Source organism: Vulpes lagopus, chromosome 13, assembly GCF_018345385.1.
Source record: "Vulpes lagopus strain Blue_001 chromosome 13, ASM1834538v1, whole genome shotgun sequence".
Classification (NCBI taxonomy): domain Eukaryota; kingdom Metazoa; phylum Chordata; class Mammalia; order Carnivora; family Canidae; genus Vulpes; species Vulpes lagopus.
Genome location: NC_054836.1, coordinates 36539707 through 36555733, shown reverse-complemented (window position 1 = coordinate 36555733; position 16027 = coordinate 36539707). Strand labels below are relative to the sequence as shown.

The following is a 16027-nucleotide window of genomic DNA, read 5'->3' as shown; positions in this document are numbered from 1 at the left end:
TGCCTATGTCAAAGTCTTTCACAATTTTTCACAAGCAGACTTCTTGATAGTCTCTTTATAAAATATGTTTCCTTTTTTTTAATGTCGATGTTAACCTAAAAAATAAAACTGCCAGTTACAAGAAAAATAGGTTTATTTGGGAAAAGCAGAGAATTGCAGTCTGGGACAAGCAAGCTATGGCAAGAACTATAGGTAAGTCTGCCAAACAAAGCAGTATACTTTTACAGAAGACACAGGGAAGTTGAAGGGCTCTTATAAACCTAAAGTCCATATGAGTAAACTGGGAGTTTGAAGTATAGTGGCTTTTCATTGGCTGAGTTGTGACTCTCTCATTGGATGGGCTCTTGGGCTAAAGGGGAAAGCCTTTTTTCCTCCTGCTGGGATATAAAGTAGCATTGGCTTGTAAGGTACATCTCTTCCTGCTGGTTGCAATTAACTACTGGTGGTAGAGCATGAAAACTCTGCTGCTTAAGCTCCTGATTCTATTTTTATTTTATTTTATTATTTTTTGCTCTTGCTTCTATTTTAGTGAGGTTTCCCATGATTAATTTTCACATACAAAGAAAGAATGTATGGAGGGAACATCAGAGGAGGTAGATATTCCTAGAAAGAGAAAAACTGGCCCAAACCAGCAGCTACATGGAGTGACCAGAAGAATAGAGATTTGACATTTATTCAGCACATATAATAGGCATGCAGGAAGATAACATATTCCAAGAAAATAAAGAAGCCAAATTATCCCAAAGAAGAGAATTAACTATGTAGGCTTAATCCTTGATCACCCAGGAGAAGAAAACTCTACATCCTTGCAATGCAAAGTATGGTTCTAGGACCAAGAGCATCAGCATCACTTGCAAGCCAATTAGAAATGCAGAACCTCAGGTCCTACTGCAGACCTACTACACCAAAGTCTGTATTTTAACAATATTTCCTAAATGATCTAACATAAAGTTTGCAAAACCCCAATCTAGATATTCTGCTAATTACAAGGAGATACTCATGAAACAGAAGTCTCCAATTACACCTTTAGGCCACACTATTATACCATAGTGATAAGACTATTGGTTACAGATACTGCTAGCATAGAAAACATGAAAGAATGTATCATTTTGTAGAGAGAAACTATGAATCAAAAACTTAAAATCTATAGATAGAGCATTTAACTGAAAGTAAAAGTGAGTTTTAACTGTAGATCGTCCTTGACTTATGATGGTTAGACTTATGATTTGTTTGCCTTTATGATGGTGTAACAGTGATATGCTTTCAGTAAAAACTGTATTTCAAATTTTGAATTTTGACCTTTTCCTTAGCCAGCAATGCCATATGATACTCTCTGGTGATACTGGGCAGCAGGAGCTCCCAGTAGCCACCCAATCACAAAGGCAAAGAACTGATACACTTAGAACCATTCCGTACACATAGAGCTATTCTGTTTTTCACTTTCAGCACAGTAGTCAATATGGTACGTGAGATATTCAATACTTTATTATAAAATAGGCTTTGTGTTGGATGATTTTGCCCAACTGTAGGCTAATGTAATTGTTCTGAGTATTACAGGATTTCTCTGGCTTTAGTGCCTGCGGTTCTTGGTCACACTTTTGGAAGAATGAAGACATAGAGCAGACATTAAGAGTGGTGGGCGGCAAAGCAAAGGTTAAAGTTTATTGAGCAATAGTACAAAGCTCCCTGAGAGGGAGGGGACCGAGAGGGTTGCTGGTGGAGTTTCTCAGTTTAGGGGTTTTTATGAGCTCCTTTGTAGAACTATCTTAAGCAACCAGGGTGTGCTGAGTCATGCCAATCAGGGCTTTGATCAGGTATCTGTCTGCCTATTAGATTAATGTCTACGTGCTGATGGTCTTTTTGGCTGACACCTGGTGTCTTATGTCTTAATTGCCCCTTGTCGGTGATAAGGACAAATGCCCTGTGGTTAGCTATCTTATTTTAGGATGTTCTACAGAAGTCATTTCTGCAGATGCTGCAAAACAGAATGCTATTGTGGTCCTGTCTAAGCTGCAAAACAGGATGTTGGTGTTTTATATGAGCTGTTCTGACTCCATATTTTCTTGTTAGGGACCCTGGCCCTGACTACCTGTCTAACTAACTCCTAACATGAGTACACTTTTTTTTTCAAAAGGTTTATTTATTTATTTGAGAGAAAGATGGAGGGACCACCAGTGGGAGGAGCAAAAGAGAGAGAATCTGAAGCAGACTCCACCCTGAGTGTGGAACCCGATACAGGGCTCAATCTCATGTCCCCAAGATCACGACCTTGAAATCACAACCTGAGCTGAAACCAAGAGTCAGATTCTGAGCATGTTTATTTATTTTATTTTTTAAAAAGATTTTATTTATTTATTCATGACAGAGAGAGAGAGAGAGAGAGAGAGAGACAGGCAGGCAGAGGGAGAAGCAGACTCCGTGCAGGCAGCCTGACGTGGGACTGGATCCCGGGTCTTCAGGATCACACCCTGGGATGAAGGCGGCACTAAACCACTGGGCCACCAGGGCTGCCCCTGAGTATGTTTAAAGTAGGCAAGGCTAAGCTATGGTATTTACTAAGTTAGGTGTATTAAATGCATTTTTGACTTATGCTATTTTTGAGATGTAACCACATCATAAGTTGAGGAAGATTTATATAGTAGAGGTTTAATTTGATAACCAGTGGTTTGGGGTAGAATCATTAGACTGTGTGATCAGATTCCAAATCCAATTGAGAAGCAAATCCTGCAGTGCTGGTAGTCAATATTATACTGTGCATCTGTTTTATTTCTAAGTTGTTTGAAACATTTATAAGAATTTGATACATTAAATTTGTGATTTTAAGTAATTATTTAGAGAATATAATTAAATAAGTTTATAATCAATGTTTGAATATCTGGAAAATTTTAACTTGTTACATCTGTCATTTGGTTTATCAGTTGTATGAATAGTGTGTAAATGTTTAGGATAACATTCATCACTTAGTATTTAAAAGGATGCTAAGGGGCGCCTGGGTGATTCAGTTGGTTAAGTGTCTGTCTTTGGCTGAGGTCATGATCCCAAGGTCCTGGGTCCCTCTGTTGAGATTCACTGTTTAGTGGGGAGTTTGCTTTTCCCTCTCCCTCTGCCCCTCCCCCCTGCTTGTGTTCTCTCTCTCTCAAATAAAAAAATCTTTAAAAATAAAAAAATAAATGCTAATTTCTTAACGCATCATTAGTTTTCTCCTGCAATACTGATGTATAAAATGTAACCCCGAGGTCACTTATTTCATATTTATGGCCTTCAGGCAGTCTGGGTGGCTCTCTTTCAGAGTTGAGTTGAATTCAGACATGTTCCATGTGTTTCTATGGGACCGGGCTACTCAGGGCTTTTCTTAAGGCAGATGGCAGAAGTGCAAGAGAGGAAAGTGAAAACAGGTGATTACTGTAATTCCTTGGCTCAAAACTGACAGGCACTCTTTTCTGTCCACATTCCATTGTCTAAAGCAAGTCACAGGGCCAAGGCCAGTGTCAAAGAGGTAGGGAGGAGTGCACCGCCTACAGTAAACTGTGGCAAAAGAGGGAGGGCAGGGAAATTCTGACAAAATAATGTAATCACACTTAATACACATATTAGATCAAAATATTAGATGTTGCACAAAAGCCTCTCATAAATAGAAGACTTTATCTACAACAAAGTTCTGAGTAGTGAATGATTATTGTTATGCGGTCAAATGCAATATGATGTGAACTTAACATTATTTGATCTTAGTGTTTTTGAAACAGGATTGCAAAATTACAAATGACACGGAAACTTAAAGGAGATTTAGTTTCTTTATTTTGTCTATAATGATTTGGTCTTGTGGCCTGGCAGGTGGTGGGAAAGATAAAACAAAACCAAACAAATGTGATTTAATCTGGTTTAAAGTGAATTCTGATCCAGTAATTTAAGCCACCTCATTAGGTAATTCTCAGATTTCCCACAGTTTTATTCCTTACTGCTCTTTTATCTAAGAGTTCCTAGGGCCTTTTATCTGAGAATACATGGGGAAGGAGTATAACTTATTGTATTCTTATAGTATGGTAGGGAGAGGGATCCCTATGACCTTGTCTTGGTTCTTGATTGTGCACTGGTCAGTTCATCCAAGTTTTGGCTAAAAACTTCAGTAGCTGCTAAAGTTGTCTGTCTTTTCCGGTGCAGAAACGCCCAATTACCCTTCTTGTTGGCTTGGGCCCATTTCAGCTCTCTTTGGCTGTAGACCTTTTGAAGTCTCCTTCCATCTAGTTCCTGGCCAGGCTGAATCCTGAATACTTCTACTGTGGGATCATCTCTCCCATTGCCACAACAGGTCACAAGGTAGGCTGCTGGCTCTCAACAATGTGTCCATGTTACCAAGGTTGGCTTTGGAGTATGCATTAGGTTCTTCCCTCTGACCTCTCCATTTCTCCCATGGACCCCAGCTACCGAATTTCCTCAACATGCTGGGGGACCTCATGTTGAGATGAAGTCACTCAATGTAGCTCTCCCAGAATCCCACATTGGTAAGATGACCACCTTGGAGCATGAGCTTCTCACTGTCCACCTTTCCCTTCCTCTGACCCTCTTTTCTTTCTCATGATCCCCTAGACCACCAGAAAAAGGTTTACTCTACTTCTCGATCACATTCTTTTTCTACCACCATTCTTTTTCTACCAGTTTCTTGGTATGGTTTTATAGGCAACGGAGAAAAAGCTCTATGATTTGGTTTGCCCAATCTAGTTTTTAACATGTTAAGTGGAGCCAAAGAAATGTAGAAAATCTCTTTCATCTTGACAGTTTCTTACTGCAAAATACTAGTTTACATGTCAGAAGCTGACTGTTATTCCTTTCATTCATAATTACCATCCATCCCACAACAGGTACCCAGAGGGATGCTTTTAGCTTGTTAAAGAGAAACTCATGACTAGTCAGAGCAAAAGAGAAAAGCATGTGGATGTTTCAAAGTCCTGCTGTTACACTGACACTTTGTATTTGACAGGACTCAGGTTGAAAATAATATTTCAGAAAGTCAGATTTGTTTCCACTTTTAGATCTATGATCTTCTTAGTAGTAGAGAAGAATCTAGAGTATACAGGACATGAAAGTTGATATTCACTTGTAAAGAGCCACGAACTTTTTGTACGTGTGTATTTTGGGGACTAGGAAGGGGGCAGCCAGGAATGATGAGAATTATCTAATAGCAAAGAAAAATAGTCATCTCAAAATTACTTGTCTGTGTAGGTTAGACAATAGGTATCCTTGTCATGTCTGTCACTCACGCTTAATCTCTGATCTAAAGAAGTCTCATTTGTGTTGTCATGATTCCCTGTGCCCTCTCCTGTGGCCAGGCCCCGGGATAAGCAACTTTGGAACAATGACCCGCTGCTCATTAAGCACTTCAGAAGGAGGTAACACCTCTTCCCTTTGTTAACAGCCCCTGGAAGATTGGGAGCACTATTCCAACAAGAGCCATAAATTGCAGAATTAATGTTGCTTTTGCTCTTTAGGGCTTTTAGGAAACGGAAAACATGTCATACATACCATTTAGCTTCTCAAATCCTATCCAGAGTAGAGTTCTATAGAATTTCTTAGAGGAGATTTCAATACAATCTCCAACTCCACCAGGACTTGCTAAGATCTGGGAGATGAACTGATTTTTCCAATGAGAAGGAAACACTGCATCTACTGCTTCTATTCTATTACTGAGCTGGCACCTAGGCTAACAGAGACACCTTGATAACAAGACACTTTGATAGCATCATGCCCTGTGGAGCGATACTCTAAGAGTTACAAGCTCCTTAGTAGAAGATTTTATCTCTCTCATATATCTCCCTGGGCCTTTAAAACCCTTTAAAAGCTCAGAATCTTATTGATGTACACTTTATGGGAGAATCTGGACTCTTGGATTGATTATCCAGTCAAGAGAAGAGCTGCGACTATTTTAGAACCATTCTGGGACAAAGGGAGAAACAGCGTTCCAGGGACCCCGCTGCATTTCTCACTAGTCTTTGCAATAGGAACCCAGTTGGCATGAACAGAAGGCCAGTGAGGCTAAAGTTGTAGGTTCAGATCTCTCTGTATCTCTATGATACAGTTACCTTGGCCTTATTTCATGGCCTTAAATGAGCATCCCAACGCCAAGATGTTCCTAGTCATAAGGAAAGCAAACGTGATTGGAACCATGTCTCAAAGCTCAGGTCTTAACTAATCCCGTAGACAAATTCTTTACAGTTCTGTGAACCTAAGGGACCCTAACAGTAGAGGGCCTAAGGGTCAGTTTTTGCTTGTAAACCTTGTCAAATTCAACCACCATGTACAGCTCACCAATGTTAGAAATTTTGTTATATCTGGGAAGAGGTCTCTCCTGATCTTTAATTCCAGGCACTGAATTTAGGTAGATTCAAAGATGCTTGAAGCCACAAGGAGAACCTCAAGGAAATTTAATATTGCTTTTCATGTATAAAACAGTGATCTTCCTCAACTAGATGGGAGTGAGCACCACCCCTAGAAGGGGTATTTAAGAGTCTCTGAGAGAAGATATTAATTTTTCAAGCTTAAATAAGCTATTATTTAATACTATAATACTAGTATATATTATGTACTAATATATATAATACTATTAAATAATACTATAATATGCTTTGGGAACTGGATATTAAGTGAACTTTTCCTGTTATCTTGGAGTTTCAGCAGAAGCTTCAAAGGCCAAAAAGAATACGATACCAAGTGCTCTCATGCCCTAAAGCAAAGGCTAGGCTACTTCAGGATGGCCTTATTCTGCTGCCATCAGCTCATGACCCACTCCCAGACTATTTCAGAGCATGAGAAGCGTTAAAGTTTAAGGGGGCTTGGAAAGGGGTGCAGGATGTTATGCATTTCTTCTTCTTGCCTCCAAGAAAGGAAAACACAGAGGGGAGAGACTGAAGCTTCACCTGGAGCTAAGTGAAATAGTTTCAGTGGAGCCATGTGTAGCACTTGGCATGTTGGGGTCAGAGGGACACACAGACTGACGCTGGACTCACAGCTGAATAATCTGAAGTTGAGAGGCTGCACCTGGGTCTGACAGGGTAGAAAGTGCTTCAGCAGGTCAAGAGCACCTGCATATTTCCTCTGGGTCAGGGAAGGACCCTGAAGATTAAACCGGGGTGTGGTTTACATTTTTGTCTTGAAAGGGGCTGTGCCCCAAAATGCCTTCCAACAAGAGCGAGGCAACCACAGCAGGGAGAGGCTGCCAATGACCCTTGAAGTGTAGGCAGGCAGCTGGAAAAGGCATCAAGGGAAGTGGAGATCACGGATTCTGAAGGAAGAAAGGTACAAGGATAAGGCCTGGAGCTTCACCAAGGAAGCCAAAATGGTATCCCAGAGAGAAAGAGCATGCATTTGGAAAGTTGCACACCCAGATACAACTGTATTGGTCACGTGGGACCATTCCTGCCCCTTATCCTTCTCTGCACCCCCGGCCCATACCTGTACCATATGGGGTGCTGGACTGCAGTCAGCAGATGTGTGAAAGGATTACCTGTGATAGAGGAAATTGAGGCAGCACCCCTGTGCGTTCTAGTTCTAATTCCACCTGAGCAGAAAGGAGGGACAAAAGACATCTTCAATTAGATAAATGAGAGTTGAGGGTTTCGATATTTCACTGAACTGGGTTACTTAAGACTTGAAAAAAAAAAAAAGGAACGTCTCTTTATTGCCGGAGAGGGGTAAGAAAAGTTATGAGATTTGCTAAAACTTTTATCCAAAGGACAGAAAGGAACAATTAGAGAGGATTTGCAAGGGCAGTGGGGAGGAAAAAAAGAAAACAAAACAACTATGCTGTTTTCTGTTTATTTCCCATGGAGTCTGAATTGTTCAACAAATGTTATAATTTTATACTTGGGGGATGCCTGGGTGGCTCAGCGGTTGAGTGTCTGCCTTTGGCTCAGGGCATGGTCCTGGAGTCCCAGGATGGAGTCCCACATTGGGCTCCCTGCATGGAGCCTGCTTCTCCCTCTGCCTATGTCTCTGCCTTCTCTTTGTGTCTCTTATTGATAAATAAAATCTTTAAAAAAAATTTATATTTGGAAAAAAAATTTAAAGATTTTATTTATTTGTTTGTTTGTTTATTTATTTATTTATGAGAGAGAGAGAGAGAGAGAGAGAGAGAGAGAAAGTGGGTGGAGCAGCAGAAGGAGAGGGAAAGAGAATCTTGAGCAGATTCCCCACTGAGTGGGAAGCCCAACGTGGAGGCTGGATCTCCTGACCCCAAGATCATGACCTGAGCTGAAACCAAGAGTTGGATGCTCAACTGACTAAGCCACCCAGGCTTCCCAATATTTGAAAATTTTAAAAATTATTTCTCTAAAACAAACTACAGAAAGGATTGAGATACTTGTTTATTAAAGGGAGGCATGATATAGTGAATCACTAAACACTCTCCTTAAAGAAAGAGCTTATAATACAAATATATAATGCATTTGTTTCCCAAATTGCTTTCTATAATATAGTTGTCACATGTTTAAAACAAAAATGATTCAGTTCTCTGTTGCCAGCATTTGAGGATGACAATGATAATCTGGGATAATTATAATCTGGGAATAATGATCACACAGGTATAACTTTTTTGCTTTTTATAATATGCTCAAGTTAAAGGATATTTCCCATTCAAGCAAGTGCTCAAAGGAAAAAAAGTATTTTAATTCTTTTTGCATGGTAGAGGGTATTTGCACAGAATTTTACCTTTATTCCAGAAGTTTCCTGTAAGTCATTTTATTTTGCTCTATAACAACCCTGTGAAATCCATCTGTAAAATGATGCTATTAGGGGCACCTGGGTGACTCAGTCCATTAAATATTTGACTCTTGTTCTCAGCTCAGGTCTTGATGTCCGGGTCATGAGTTCAAGCCCTACGTGAGGCTCCATGCTGGGTGTGGAACCTACTTAAAAAATAAAATGATGCTATTAAAAAGAAAGAGAAGAGGAGTGGGTGCTCTCATTCATATTTTTCAGATGGAAAGGCTAAAGTTGAGTGAGTTGTCTAGGGCCCACCAGCTGGTTAGTATAAACTCTTTGAAGATGGATACAGGGTCTTAAAAATCATCGTAATCCCAGCACATGGCACAATGCTGGATACAGGAGAGGTTCTCAGTAGAGGATGTTGAATGAATAAATGAATGTACAGCATAATGACAGAGAAGGCAATGGGACCCAGCTCAGCTAACTTCTGAACTAGTGTTTTTCCTGCTCACCAGGATCTGGGTACACAATTTATACAGAACTTAGAACCAGGGGGAATCTCTGGGTGGCTCAGCAGTTTAGCTCCTGCCTTTGGCCCAGGGCGTGGTCTTGGAGTCCCGGGATCGAGTCCCACATCAGGCTTCCTGCATGGAGCCTGCTCCTCCCTCTGCTTGTGTCTCTGCCTCTCTCTCTCTCTCTCTCTCTCTCTGTCTCATATGAATAAATAAATACAATCTCAAATAAAAAAAAAAAGAACTTAGAACCAGGGCTGGCTGCAGCCTCTAATGTTGTTCTGCATTTTGGGTGATCAGAGGCTGGTTTTTGGGTGATAGTATACCTGAGGGTAAACAGGGCTTGGTAGATGCTGGGGTCATTTATCTAGTTCTGCTGGCTGGAGAGTCAGAACTGAGTAGCCTGAGACTTGGTGGCCCAAGGCTGCTGGCCTGCTCAGAGCAGGTGGGACAGTTTTAGGGAAGTTCATGGGTGTGGAGGGCAGTGGAGCCTGTGAACATGCCTCACTAAATCCCTGCAGAAGGTGAGGTGGTCAGACTTCTTTCATAATTCACTTAGTTCCCTCATTTGGTAAAATCTTATTGAGTATTCACTATATATCGGACTCCGCTTACAAGAAGGGAGAAGGAGCACTATCTGCGATTAGTAAATTTTTCTTTTCCTGGATACCCTGTCATCTCCATTATTTCTGCCCTGCTTTTGGCCAAGGAAGATGGGACTTGAGGCCAGAGGCACTGGTCTTTGTTCCATTTCTGTCACCCACTCCCTGGGTAAGCCACTGTGCCAGATTTCTTTGAATGCCCCCTACTGATTTACTTTCTACTCTCTTCTACCCTCCTCACCCTGGGAGGCTAGCCTGGATGAACTGCCCTAGAAAGGACCCCTGTTCTCTCTGGCTTTGGTTAAATTCAGCAAAAGCAGGGCACTGGCTGAAGATAGGGAGGAGGACAGTGAGGTCAGGGTATTTATTCCTCTTGCTCCTTCCATCTCAAGTGACCAAAGCTAAAGCTGGCTGGGTCTTCCTGTCAGGAAGTCCTTCCGATATAGGCCCTCTGGTTTTAGTAACTGCTCCCTATTCTCTCTCCTTCAGACCTCAGATGGTAAAGCTTTTCCACGAATGCTGGCTCTGTTGCTTTTCTTAAGCCCTGGCCACAGGTTTATTATAGACAGAGTATGTCTGCCACACTTGGGAGAGAAGGTAAGTCTTGCTGAGGGCTTGCATGTGAGCTATGGTTAAGATTTGGAGGGCAGCCCGGGTGGCTCAGTGGTTTAGTGCCACCTTCAGCCCAGGGCCTGATTCTGGAGACCTGGGATCTAGTCCCATGTCAGGCTCCCTTCCTACATGGAGCCTGCTTCTCCCTCTGCCTGTGCCTCTGCCCCCACGCCCCCTCTGTGTCTATCATGAATAAATAAAATCTTAAAAAAAAAAAAAAGATTTGGGGCTAGGGCTAGGCTCTATCATACAAGGGGAAGGACAGGGAAGGGGAGATGAAGGCAACAAAATGGAGAAAGTAGGCAGCAAGAGAAAGGCCAGAATTAGGCAAAGCCAGCAGAAGTCCATGGTAGCAACCCAAACCAGGAGTCTTTTAAGAATGAAGTGCCTAGGTTACTTAAGTGTAAGCTCTCCCTGTCTCCCCTGAAATCTTAGGTGGAATATACTGTGTTCTGGAATATTATATGTGGGCGATTTTGATTTTGATGTTGTGGAAACTAGAGAAGGTGACAGGTTTGACATAAGCGGTAATGTGATGTGGGGTGGGAACTGCTTCAGAGGCCACTAGAGACTGGACCTGAGGGGTCCCGAGGTGGAAAGTCACTGAAATCCTGGAGAGAGGGCCAAGTTTCTCTTGGCCAGGAAAGTGGCAGGAGGGGCTGGAAATACCTGCAGGCAAAAATGAAGGGTTTAAATAAGATTATTTCTAAATTGATGACGGATAGACAAAGAGACAGAGAGGGAGTTGGGGGCAAGAAAGAGAGTGCACTTGTGACGCCTAAGATGACTATAAGTCCTGATTGCCTGAATGAACCCCAGTTTAAATAATAAATTACACAGGCATCCAATTAACGCCCTCCACGTGCCAGGGTCTGCATATTCAATGGAGAGATTAAGTAACAGAATGTTTTCTCTGTATTTCTATATGACCCTTACCACAAAATACTGCCAGGTAAGTATTGTTCTTTCCGTATGACACATTTCAAAAATGAGGCTCAGAGTTGTTAAATAATTTCCTTAAATTTGCACTGCTGGTAAATGGCAGAGCCAAGATTCAAGTTCATACCTATCTCATTCTATAATATTTAAAAGGGTTTTATTTATTTATTTGAGAGAGTGTAGGAGAGAGAGAATGAGCGGGGCAGAAGCAGAGGGAGAAGTGGACTCCCTGCTGAACAGGGAGCCTGATGCCCTGTGGAGCTTGGACCCCAGGACCCTGGGATCATGACTTGAGCTGAAAGCAGACACCTACCTGACTCAGCCACCCAGACACACCCATACCTGTCTCACTCTAAAGCTCATCTTCTTTTCACTCTTTTTTCATCCTAATGTATGAGGGAATTTGGGGTTATATGACAATATGATGTGATTGGGTACTGGTTATTGCCTCATATCCTTTACATAGAGAGCTTTGGAATTCTCTTAATTCCCATGAAATGGTTTTAGCTTAGAACCAAATGGATTATGGCTTGAATTAATTAGAAGATGGGTAAGTAACAGATTATCTGACTAACAATAGGAGTCTTTTATCTAACATGAAAAGAAGTTTAGTAGTGGAAGGTCTCAGAAGCTTAAGGATGCTTGAGCTCATGGTCAGTTAGGCTGCATTTCTCTTCGCTTTCTTCTCATGGTCACATGATAGCTGCCACTATTCAAAATATTCTGCCCTCATCTGACAATACTAGCAAAAGGAAACGGTTTTCTTCTCATATGACTTTCTCTTTTATCAGGGAAGAACAACTTTTTACTATCTCCCAGCTGATTTTTGCTTAAAATTAATTGATCCCCCTGTTGTGTCATACTCTCATCCTTAAACCAATGTAAATGAAGGGAAATGGAAATACCATGATTGGCTTTGGCTGCTTATGATTCATTCCTGGAGGCAGAGTCATCCCTTCCCTGAGCATATTGCTGTCTGATACTTAGACAAATTTGACATTCTAGTAGTGATGGAGAAGGGAAGAAAAGCACTTGGATCTACAATGCCTGTTATAGGATCCTATGCCAAAGATTCATAACGGTGGATCTGTGTGAGCAAGGCTACTCTGATGAGTCACTGTTCTTATGTGTTGGAGAAGATCCTCCTTAATAGCTAAGGCTCCTCTCTCATCCCTGCCCCATGGATTAATGCAATAAATTGGATTCAAAGTTCTGAGTTTGCACTTGTGAGAAATAACTGCCATTCGTTGGTACATGGTGTTTTAACATAAAGCATACTATTGTTCCAAATTCCCACTCTTTGCTTCAAATGTTTTTGAGAAAGAACAATGAGTCATTTTTCACAGGATTGGAAATCTGAGTACTTTCCTTTGGAAAAGCACACAAATATATGATAAAAAATAGCAAGCATCCTCATCATCATGTTTTGTGTTCCCAGTATAATAGTAACACAGATTGATATAATTACAACAGTGATGATGATGATGATGATGATATGTACCATTTATTGAATGGTGCCAGCCACTGGGCTGAGAATATTTATACACGGATGCATTTTTAAAATTTCACAATAATTACATGAGATAGTGTTGAATATATCTCATTTTACAGACAAGAGAACTAGGAATTTGGAAGGTTATAGGGCTTGCCCAATTTCACACAGCTGGGAGATAGGATCTGTATCCTATCTGCTGACTCTAGTGAGCCCGCTTAATGACTATGGAGTGCTGCTTTCATTAAGCTCATGACATCATCTGCTAAAGATGAAGAACCAGAGTGGGGAAAGGCAGTAGGAAGACAGATGTTTTATAATGGCTGAAACTGACTGAAACTTAGAGGAATTCAAAATTCATTTGTAAGGAGAAAATCCTTTTTTTGTTTGTTTTTATTTAAATTCCAGTTAGTTGGGGCACCTGGATGGCTCAGTGGCTAAACTCTCAGGTCATAATCCCAGGGTCCTGGGATTGAGTACTGCATCAGGCTCCCTGCTCAGCAACAAGTCTGCTTCTCCCTCTGCCTGTGTCTCTACCTCTCTGTGTGTCTCTCATGAATAAATAAGTGAAATCTTTTTAAAAAATAATAAATTCCAATTAGTTAACACACACCGTAATATTAGTTTCAGGTGAACAATATAGTGATTCAATAATTCCATGGATGTTAGAATCCATGGATGGAAGTTGACCAGCTCAAGATAGAAGTGACCCCGGAAAGAATGCTAGTTTCCAAATGTTGTGACGAAGTAAGGCATTATGTGGAAGAAAGATCTGGGGAAGATCCACCAGTAAAGCATATCCCAGAGGAAAAAAATCCCTTCAATGAGCTCAAAGGAAGCTGTGTGATTTCATAAGAAAAAAAAAATTCCTTGGATTATCTTGAGCTTTAATGACAGTACTAATTTTTGGTCATCTGTAATAATACTATTAAGCATGTATGTAATCTTTTAATTTATAAATATAAACTTTTTTATATGCTTTCATCTAAGATTTTATGGTTTCAGGTCAGGTCTCACATTTAGATCCTTAATCTGCTTTGAATTTATTTTTGTGTCTGGAGTAAGAAGGTGGTCCAGTTTCATTCTTTTGCATGTTGCTGTCCAGTTTGCTCAACATCATTGTTGAAGAGACATTTTTTCCCCCTGCATTGGGTATCCTTTCCTGCTTTGCAAAGATTAGTTGACCATATAGCTGTGGATCAATTTCTGGGTTCCCTATTCTGTTCCATTGATCTATGCATAAGAAGACAAATCTTGAACTACAGTTTAAGAGAAGCAGTATTGTATTTTCAAGGTTACCTGGAATCAACCTCAAGCTTTACTGTTTACTAGTTGCAAATTATTTCTGCTGCTACTGCCTTATTATCTTCATGTGTAAATAGGGATAATATTGCTATCATCTTCACAGAGCCTCAGGGAAGATTAAATGAGTTAATGGATAGAAAGCCCTTAAAACAGTGGCTGAAATTTAATGGTTCATTGAGAGGATGTAGAAATAACGTGGGTTTCCATCAGATGGGTTTGGGTTTGAATCCTGACTCTGCTCGTTAAATATCTGTATGATCTGAGCCAAAATTCTAGACTCTCTGTGCCTACATATGCTTGTGTTAATAGATAGGTTTTAAGAATATGACCTGCTTGTAACATTATGTCTACAACATATCTTCTTCCTCTATACTCATCTTGATAGGTCTGGTTGATAACAAGGGATTAGTAAAATCAGGTTGATGCTGCTTTGAGTATAGTTGCTCAGACTCTTCTGCCCTAAAGATAACTAGATCTGAGTGTAGTATTTGAAATTAACGTCTGGCCAAAAGAGTGCCACACTTAAAATGTGGTTTTAAGAACTAAAGGAAGAGGGAAATGTTAGGAAAGATAACGGTTATCCACTAAGTATTTTATCTTCTGAATATCTCAGCAAAGGAATCTGGATATTAAGTAGGAGGCAAAGATGCATGCCTACTTGCCGTTGCTACTTATAAAAATCTTGAAGGAGAATGGCTACTGCTATGGTAGATTGGGCAATCTTCTGAGGGTCCCAATTCTTTCTTCTTCCAAAATTATTCCTCCTCTCTCTTCAATAGATATATAAGAGATGATTACTCAAAGTAAAGGAAAACACTAATTGAAGAAGTTATATGCACCCCTATGTTTAATGCAGCATCATTTACAATAGCCAAGGTATAGGAGTAACTCAAGTGTTCACGAATAGATGAATGGATAAAGGTATGGCATACACACACACACACACACACACACAAAATAGAATATAACTAATCATAAAAAGAATGAGATATTGCCGTTTGCACAACATGGATGGTCCTAGAGATATTACGTTAAGTGAAATAAGTCAGAGAAATAAAAATGCCATGATTTCACTTATATGTGGAATCTAAAAAACAAAACAAATGAACAAACACAGGCTCTTAAATACAGAGAACAAACTGGTGATTGTCAGAGGGGTGAGGAATGGACACAATAAATAAAAGGGATTAAGAAGTACAAACTTCCAGTTATAAAATAGATAAGTTACAGAGATGAAAAGTAAACCAAAGGAAATAAAGCCAATAACATTGTAATAATGCTGTATGGTGACTACACATTTCGTGGTGAGCATTGGGTAATGTATAGAATTGTTGAATTAGGAGGGCGCGGGCGGCGAGATGAAGCCGGCGGCGGACGAGATGTTCCCCGAGGACCCCGGGCTCTACGTGGACCTGGACGAGGCAGGAGGTAGCACCGGGCTCCTGATGGACTTGGCAGCCAACGAGAAGGCAGTTCACGCAGACTTTTTTTTTAATGATTTTGAAGATCTGTTTGATGATGATGACATCCAGTGAGACGCCATCCAGGGGCACGTGTGCTCATGCCTGCCCTGTACTGCACTGTACTGCTGTGGTGGAGCTCCGCAGAGGACAATTTCAGAAGGCTCTAAAGAACTTGTGGACATTACTTAAAATTAGGAGGTGGTTACCAAGAAAGAGAAGGATGGTTTTAAAAATCTGCATGAGGCCCGCTAATCTCTGAATGTGACCAACTTTTGTCCTTCAATTAAAAGAAAAAGGGATGCTAAAATAAAATAAAATAAAATAAAATAAAATAAAATAAAAAGAATAGTTGAATTATATATTGCACACCTAAAGCTAATATAACATTGAAGGTTAAAAATAAAATAA

At 40.5% G+C, this 16027-nt stretch overlaps 1 protein-coding gene across 2 annotated transcripts in view; it reads left to right on the top strand.

Moving 5' to 3' along the window:
- LOC121474719 (COP9 signalosome complex subunit 9-like) overlaps positions 1 to 15821 on the top strand; it is a 42240-nt gene extending 26419 nt beyond the window's left edge. Inside the window, exons 1-2 of one of the 2 annotated variants that reach the window (XM_041727800.1) lie at positions 10299 to 10405; positions 15497 to 15821. In XM_041727800.1, coding sequence (XP_041583734.1) covers positions 10325 to 10405; positions 15497 to 15691 — 276 coding nt within the window. In that variant the 5' untranslated portion in view covers positions 10299 to 10324 and the 3' untranslated portion in view covers positions 15692 to 15821. Of the gene's footprint in view, positions 1 to 10298; positions 10406 to 15496 lie in introns of those variants that run through there. The other variant, XM_041727801.1, reaches the window with a different exon arrangement.
- Positions 15822 to 16027: the final 206 nt, after the last annotated feature.